The 9,300-nt window shown below is 34.2% G+C and overlaps 1 protein-coding gene across 1 annotated transcript; it reads left to right on the top strand.

The window, feature by feature from the left end:
• The first annotated feature begins 3,544 nt into the window (after positions 1–3,544).
• Positions 3,545–4,676, top strand: LOC136968339 (ankyrin repeat domain-containing protein 7-like). Its single transcript, XM_067262340.1, has one exon. It carries the CDS (start codon positions 3,645–3,647, stop codon positions 4,674–4,676), a length of 1,032 nt encoding a protein of 343 aa, XP_067118441.1. The 5' UTR covers positions 3,545–3,644.
• Positions 4,677–9,300: the final 4,624 nt, after the last annotated feature.

Consider the following 9,300-nt stretch of genomic DNA (forward strand, 5'->3'; position numbering starts at 1 on the left):
TTAAAAAAATTCATTTACGGACGTGTTCCATTTTTGCATATGCGAACTTTCAGAAATGCTGTCACAGCTTCATTCATCGCATTGGAATTAAAGAATTTTCGGAGAATTCTTTAAAGAATTCTAACACTAAGAATTTTCAAGTTCTCCATAGCAATTTTGTGCTTAATTTCAAAGAATATAAAACCAGAAGAGAAAACAACAAGCAATCAAATACTGTGAATTTTTTGTTCACGTATAGAATACGTTCTATGCATTTTTCACGGGAGACAATTACTTTTTTTGCTACCTTTAATCACAGGTTGGTGAGAAATACTGAATTCACGTACTAAAATGTTCGGCTTTTAAAGAAAAAAGCTAATTTTCATTAGTAAACAGTACAGAATTTAAAAATAAACATACACTTTTATAAACAATTTTTAATTTAAACAGATTCACTACAAAATTCAAGTTGGTAGAGATTTATTATAAAAGTATTTGTTACTAAAAAAAAGTAGGCTATATCAGTGCCGTAACTAGGGCAGTGCCAGCGGTGCCCAGGCACAGGGCGTAGACCATAGTGGGGCGCAGAAATGACCTGGCCCAAGTTTTGGATCATAGTTTTGGGGCGTAGTTACAGAAGCTCGCACCGGGCGCATAAAAGGCTAATTACGGCGCTGTGCTATATTAATTGAAACAAATAAGGCAAAGCGATTCAGTAACAAAGAAAAAATGTAGTGCTCGGTTATTACGAAAAGTAATAACCGAGATCGACAGGTCAGGACACGATCGAAACATCGGCAAATCACGTGACCAACTTAGTGCTACCAGAGTATACCTACAGTATATAGCAGGGGGTGGCGAACCAGTGGCACGTAAGGAGAAATCATCTAGTGAGCGATGTCGATATTTCATTTGTCTTTTTCAGTCGTCCTTTTGGTTTATCATATGATCAGTTCTTTTTCAATCAGCCTTCTACATTTATTCTAATTAAAGCACATTCCTTAAATTTACTTAAATATCCTTATTCGAAGTCTAAAACTTTGGCACGCATAAACATCTTTAAAGCTAAGTAGGGGAGACTGGGGCTAGTTGTCACCGTTTTTAGTTATTTCTAGTTTTAGGATCTATTATATCAGTTAATTTAGGTTTTAGTGAAAATGCATGCACCTACATATCTTTTGATTGGTTTATAATAAATATATGAACACTTAATAATTTTTTGTCATAGTTATAAATTATCTTATAAACTGTGTCACGGGGCAAGGGATATGTTGTCACAGGGTATAGGTAGTCTAAGTTCTTGAATTTCCAGAGTTTATTCTGGATATGTTAATTAAATTATGCTTAATATGACATTTACTTATGCTAATTCTATAAAAAAAGAAACTACTAATTAACTATTATTTACTCTGCGAAAGCCAATAATTTGAATCTTTACATATCGTCTTCAGAGTCAGGGTTACGACAAACATAATATGAATTTACATCTGTACATAGCTCGTGAGACCAATTTTTACATCTGGTGCGCTAAATTGATTTTTCCATAACGAGTAATTCGCGTAACGAGCAAAACTGTAAAAATTCACTCGCTTAACGAGCGATGTTTCGCATAACGAGTGCCGAGGAGAGGGAACGTCCCGGATTGTGCGCATACTACATCAGTCTGTGTTTAGCGCTCGTTCCTCTAGCATCTTAGTGTCGCTCATGATCACACATTTTTCCAAATTTGTGTTCAGGCATATTACGTATAAACAACAACAATAACCAAAATCCGTTATATAATAAACACCCGAAACGATATGCCAAATTCTTGGGCTATATAAAAACTATAATTAAATATTAGAAATTGATTAATTTGACTAGAGGAAGACAGTTGTGCTGCCATTTTGTATTAAATGTAATGACCAATTCCAAATTAAATTTTAGAAATACTCGTGTGCCTTTTGTGGAAAATTTCTGAAACTTTGCAGAGAGTTGTTTGTATTAGGGAGATTGATACAATTAAATTTTGGTTGTTAAAGGTGGAGGGGATAGGGAAATAGAGGAGAGTCGTGTGAAGTCTCTCGAGTAGGATCAGACTTAATGACAATTTTACTCGTTAATGGGGTGAGACAAAAATCGGACCTGAGTTTAAAGATTCGTAACTTTTGAGCTCAAAAAGATCATTTTAAAATCTTCGCGCCAAAAATTACATCATTACTCATGCTCAGTTACAGCACGTAAAGTTTTCGTGAGTACACCCGGAAAAAATGATTTTAAAAGAGGATATATTAAGAAAGCGCGTTGTACAAATGTACGAAAATAAAACGAACCACTCAAAAAAATTGATGATGGAGTATTTTTTAACCGAAAGCCATAACAAATCAGTTGTATATAATATTTTGAAAACGTATGAAATATCTGAAATGTGGAAATGAACGCCAAAAAATGGAAAAAAAGTCGGTTGTTACGAATGTTAAAAACGAAAGAGCATTGCAGCAAATGTTTGACAACAAAAAGGCAGTTAGTTGGGTGAGGCAGCTAAAAGGTTCAATTTTCATCGAACATACGTAGGTATGAGCATAAAGAAAATGAAGAAGACCTTCTATTTCTTTATGCCCATACCCCTAATACTCACAGAGTGACACACATCTTATCCGCTTTTGGAATTCAGGAACGGATCTGGTCAGATCAAAAAATCCATGAATTTTTCATGGACGGATATCTCGGGTCCCGTCCCTCACCACTTTGTCGCCACCAATGTGGGTCTGGCTGGATATAATTAAAACAGACCTTAGTGTTTACAGGATGGAATGAGACAAAAAGAGGGGGAAACGTAAACTAACGGGAATAACAATAATTTGGATTACAGTTACTGGTACAAACTTCTCACAAGGAAAAAGAGAATTTTTCTGACCTCCTACATTTTTCAGAACATTTCCGAACACGGCTTTAGACAAATAACTGAAGTTCCAAACAGTTGGCAACTCTACTTGCTACGAAATTTATTTATGAATACCGTATTACTGTTGATGAGGATATGTTTGTCTTATACAGTATATATATTTATTTTTTCCTCAAATTCCAATCAATTCAATACATACTGTACATGAATAAATTTATATGTAATTTTTAGTATATTTTTCTATAAGTAGATATAAAACGTTTGCTATTCATTCTAATAGAATATACTGGATGGACAATTGGAGGAGGAAGTAAAGAAATCAGCAGGCCGCTCAGGGAGACACGGCTTGGGGTTTGAGTCGATTCCGAAATTTTCATGGATGAATTCGATTTCAGGTATGTCGAGTCTCGAATTCATCACTAGCCACCATCCATTGTGGTAGGCAGAAAGCAGGTCATTTTAGTTGCCCACAGGGCTAAAAGTTTAAAAAATATTTATATCTGATAACAATGCAAAACAAACGTAATTTATATTACTGCATTGTAACATCAGTAATTGTTTCAACAACAATTGATAAGAAAACAAGTTCGTTTTGTTCGCATCTGCTGTCTGCCAATATTTTAAAGTAATTGTGAGGGCTCCCCGCCTCTATTTTTATTTTTCTGGAAAAAAACATTGTTAAAATAATTAATTTTGATTTTGGATAAGAATATACTAAAGCGAAAAGATCTGAAGAAACTTCTCAAAAGTTTTCGGTGACATAAACCATCAAATAAAAATTATGGCAGCACCTTCTGTACCAGAAACCTATGCTGGTTATACTGTAGACATCAAAAACCAGAGAAAAACTTTTACAAAGTTGCATCGTGCGTGTTGGTTGGGTAAGGAGAGCGATGTTAGAAAATGTTTGAAGTCAATACCATTGGACATCAAAGACGATGAAAATCGAACTCCATTACATTTAGCGGCAGCAAAAGGAAATATTGCAGTCATCGAAATTCTGCTTGAAAAAAATCCTAATGTAAATGATCAGGATATCAATGGGAAGACGCCACTAATGAAAGCCATTGAAGGTTATCATGAAAAAGCCGTATATTTACTAATCGAAGCAGATGCAGATATTAATTTGACAGACAGAGGAGAAAATACAGCGATTCATATAGCTCTGAAAACTGGCCAATACGATGTTGCACAACATCTGCTTCAGTATACAACTGAAGTTAATATTGCTAACAAAGATGGAATTACTGCACTTCATATCTTAGCCGAAACTAAGTGCGTGAAGCTAGCAAAAAGGTTTATACATCACGGAGCAAGTGTGGAATCAAAAGATAAAAAACTGAGGACCCCTCTCATGCTCGCTTGTAAGAAAGGTTATTTTCCGATGATATCACTTCTTCTGAAGAACAGGTCGGATGTAACTGCAGAAGACTCCAAGGGATGGACTGCTTCTGATTATGCTTCGATTGCGAAACATACACAAGTAATGAATATCTTAGAGCAACATGCTAGAAGTGGTATAAGTACATTTACTGACGAAACAGAATCGGAGAGTAGCACAACTACAGATGAAAGAGAAGAGACAGAAGATATAAAACGCAAAAGGAAAATAAAGCATAAAGCATCACTCGACAGAACTGTTCCTATTCTATTAGAAACAGATGAAGTTTTATTTCAAAGAGAAAAGGCTAAGAAACGACGTCATCATAAAAAAGGAGAAAAATATCAATCAGAAATCGGTATCCATAAATCTACATCGAAACTAGGCGGCAAACAATTGAAGATGAGGGAAAAACAGAAGGTCAACCTTTAACTGTTCCAGATATAGCAACTATACAGTTATCTGCTAATCAGTGGGGAGATATTCAACTATGGCTTAATCGTCAGCAAGATATTGAACGAAAAAAAAGAGAGCAATGCGAACAGTTAAAAGAACATGCTAAAAGACTTTTGGCCGAAAAAAAGGAGCTAATCGCTACTAAAGAACATCTAGAAAAAAAATTCACAAAACTGCAGGAAAGTTTTGATAATGTTGCTAGTGAAAAAGAAGCTGAAATTTTTCAGAATGAATTAATTGTTTTGAGAAAAGGCTTGAACGAGTTGCAAACAGAACACAGTAGGATTCAAAAAGAGAAAGAGAAACTAGAACGAAAGTTAGATGAGCAACAAAAGACTGAAAAAAAATCAGGTGCAGCCCTAGCAGAGAAAGCGGAACAACTAAAAAATAAAAATCAAGCCCTTCGAGATGAACTAACTGATATTGAAAATTATTCTCGAACAATTATCGAAGATATAAATAAAAAATGCAAAATGGCAGATGAATTAGTGAATCATCTAAAAATTTTGTTGAGAGGTACTTACAAACTTTTAGAAGAAAAGCACACACAAACTAATAAAGTTATTAATGAATTAATAGTACAAGAAAATCTAATAAACGATGCCAAAGAAAGTAACGTGCAAGTCAAAGAAGAGAGTATGCAAGTGGGAAGAAGTATTGGTGAACTGGGAATGAAAATCACTTTCGTGAAAAAATATTTAACAAAAATTCAAAAACAGATGGAAAAACAGTCACTGATGGAAAAGCTTGTAAGCGCCGGCGTGATGAATGAACAAGGTGAAGATATTAATAAAACTGCCATTCAAACTGGAGATAGCGAAAAGATCAGGAAAAAAGTTGGGCCCTCGAAACACAAAGGAGAATCGGAAGAGAAGTCTAAGCAGACAAATAAACTCAAAAATATAAGAATTAAAGATGTAGATTCGAAAGAAGTCGATGAATTGGAAGTCAAACCAGAAATAAAGGAATTAGCATCTCAGAAAATGGATCCCACAGGCTTAATGTTTCCAAATGTCGATGGTCCAACAGTATGCAAGATGTCAACCCAAGCTGTTCGATATTCGTTGTTGAATGAAAAAGACGAGGTTACATTGGAAGATCTTGATTTCTGTCGTAAAAACTATCTTTCTGATAAAACACCAGCTCCTCTTTCTTACGGCAACGACACAAAGGCTTCTGACGCCAAAACAGGGCCCACTACTGATGACGAAATACCAGCCTCTCTGCAAGCAAAACTGGCTTGCGTCATTGCTAAATACAGTTATTGTGATCAAAATGACGAAAAAACGAATTAAATTCTCAACAAATTGAATTAAAATCTAAAAATTAATTTAACATTTATCAAAACCGAAAAATTATTCGCATTTGTGAAATAAAATAAATAAAAATTTTTAATTGGTTAAAATTGCTATATCATTTTATTAAATTGATAAAAGTCATATGTACAATCAACTCAAAATTTTCCGATATCTAACTAATTGGCGTAACCAGTAGCCTTTGTCAACCATTGATTTCTTTGTGGAAAGTCTGCGAATAAGCAAATTTTCATTTCGCGAACATGAAAAATGATTCCAAATAGCCAACTGCAAACATATAATTTCTAATGCATATTTTTTAAATCCTTCGTCCAATATCTTTTCGTGGTATGTTAGAGAATTGTGCTGTTTTTTGCACATTACTAATTTTCTCTGTGTATGTATAGCGGATAACGAGGGAATTATATGATTGGTTTGGTTTCATTCGATTACGGCAACGCAACACATGGGCGATCAGCCGAGGGGGAAATACCTCTCGGGAAATCCTTTATGAGAAACTGACCCTTATTTAGGTGTTACTAACGTGAAGAAAACCCGGAAAATTCCACGTGGCTATCCCTTTGGCAAGTCGAGGCGCGAGCTACACGACCAACTAACTACCAGTGTTCAGTGGTTTTATCTATTCGGCCACTGGTGGGCTAGGAATTATACGAGGTTTTGTTGTTTGATAAGTACCATAGCAATAGTGACCAAGTGTTGAATTTTGGTTGGTACATTCGTGAGATGAACAATTACTGTTTGTGAGCACAAAGACGTCAGCAGTGACACAAGTCTCACGTAACACAAGACATTTGTATTATACAGTATTAATGGATATAACTGTCGAATCACTCAAACCTGTGGCTATAGTGACTCGTTTAACTAAAACTAAGTATTCGTTGAATTTTATTTGTTTATCAAAATTATTCATCTTATTTTAGTCTATTTACCGAAGGAAAATATTATTATAACTTTTTTCCCCTGACGGTTTCTACTTAATTGTATTCAATAATATACAGTAGATGAAATAGCAAACTAGCATTACGAAGATATATCTTCATAATGCTAGTTTCAGTATTACAGTATTAGTTTACATCATATTAGAAATGCATTAATACGGTAGTACTAAAAATAAGTTGTTTTCATTTTGAAGAAATCTTTGAATTTGTAATATTAGTAAATTTACTTAGGATTTACTAAACTTGTACGTGATTTTGTACATTTCCTGAAAATGTCATAATGCAAAATGACTGTATTTTATTTGAGTCATCAAGAGATAAACGATGTTTATGTATCGAAATAAAACTTTAATGATGCAAATGCAATGATTTTTATATGTTGTGATATGTTGGAAATTTTTTTCGTAATTCGCCATTCAATTACAAATAACTAACGGCAATATAATTACAAGAAATTATTATGAAAACATTGATAATGATAAAACAAATTTCTAAAATTGTCGAAATACTCACGAGTGATTATCCAAATTAGGGTTTCTTATTTCCCGGGCTTATCCCAGGATTTGGAGGGGGGAAGTGATCTGTGTTCCGGAATCTCGGGAAATCCCGGATATAAATAATCATATTTGAAATATATTATAAAATAAATTATCCTGGAAAGGAACTCGTGCTAATTATAATAATTATAATAATAACAGAGGCGATATCACATATAACAGAGGTAAAGTATGGCGATCGGTCAAAAAATGACCTCGCTAAGATTTTTACAGTTTTGGCATCGGGTGACCTTGAAACGTCGAGAAATGCAAAATAATTTGGTTGTTTTATCTGTATTTATGGATGTTTGTATGTAAGGGAATGTTCACCCACATTGAAGCTTAGTAACTTCTCTGCCTTTTTACGAAAATTTCTGAAATTTTGCAGAGGGGTTTAATAAATAATTGCTCGTAAAATAATTTGAAATTCATTCAGAAAATGTAAATTTGTATAGTTAAGACCATTGTTAAATACAGAGTGAATATACAAAATACCCAATAAAACACAGTTATTATTGTAATTATTTCCAAACCAGAATAAACTTGAAGGGAATATATACTGTATAAAGAACACTTATTTATTATGACATCGTCACAACAGCGAGCTGCAATTCTTAATCATATTTTTAATTTATTTAATTTAAAATATATGCTTTCCATTTCAAATTAGTAGTGTCTCGCCCCTGTACATCATACTTTTCCTTTAACAATAGAGTCGTATGGTCATCTAACACCTTTCAGTGAAGCATTTTTGAATTGACTTTCGGTTTGCATCAGAAGTTCATATATAGTTAATTGGGGTCTCCTGCCCTAAAGCTTTCCATATCTGGTCTCGTATTTCATCTATCTCACTCCGTTCTTGAAATTCAGGAAAGACGGACAGACGGGCAACAGTGGAAATTTATAGGTGTACAAATTTTTCAAATTGCAGCCCAATCAGTATTGAAGACTTGTGTAAAGCTAGGACATCTAGGTACTAAAATCTAGGTACATGTGTACTAACCTACATGTGTTTATGAGTGATAACTCATAAATACATGTAGGTTATCATTTTACTTTTCTGGCTCTGTTATACATAACAGAGGGAAAGTGCGGCGGCCGGTCAAAAATTCACTCCTAAAGATTTTTACATTTTTCGACTCTGAGGATCTTGAAACGTCGAGAAATGTAAAAAAGGGAGTTTTCTGTATATATGAATGCTAGAGTGTGTGGTGTGGGAACACGATTTTGCTCACCCTGTTTGAAGCTTAATAACTCTTGTGTTTTACGACGAAAATTTCTGAAATTTTGCAGGGAGGACTGATTTTAGCTGGCTTGATGCCATTAAATTTCGTTGGTTAAAGGTTGACGGAATGAAAGATGAAGAGGGGTCATGTGTCATATCTCGAGTAGGGTTGGACAATTTTGACAATTTTACTCGTTATTGGGCTGCAATTTGAAAAAATTGTAGACCCATAAATTCCCTCTGTCATCCGTCTGTTTTTCCTTAATCTCAAGAACGGAGTTAGATAGATTAAATCCGAGACCAGATATGAAAACCTTGAGGCCAGGTGGTCTCAATTAACAATATACGAACTTCTGATGTAAACCGGAAGTCTTGTCAATTCAAAAAATTTTTCCTGAATAGAGTTAGATAGATAATTGGCACGACTCTATTGCTAACGGAAAAGTATGATATATTGATACATAAGCAAGACACTACTAATTTGAAATGGAGAACATATATTTTAAATTAAAAAATTATTTAAAATATGATTAAAAATTGCAGTCCTGCATTGTGACGATGTCACAAATAATCGCTCGTTAGCAT

This window comes from Centruroides vittatus, unplaced genomic scaffold, assembly GCF_030686945.1.
Source record: "Centruroides vittatus isolate TY-2023 unplaced genomic scaffold, ASM3068694v2 contig_1450, whole genome shotgun sequence".
Taxonomy (NCBI): domain Eukaryota; kingdom Metazoa; phylum Arthropoda; class Arachnida; order Scorpiones; family Buthidae; genus Centruroides; species Centruroides vittatus.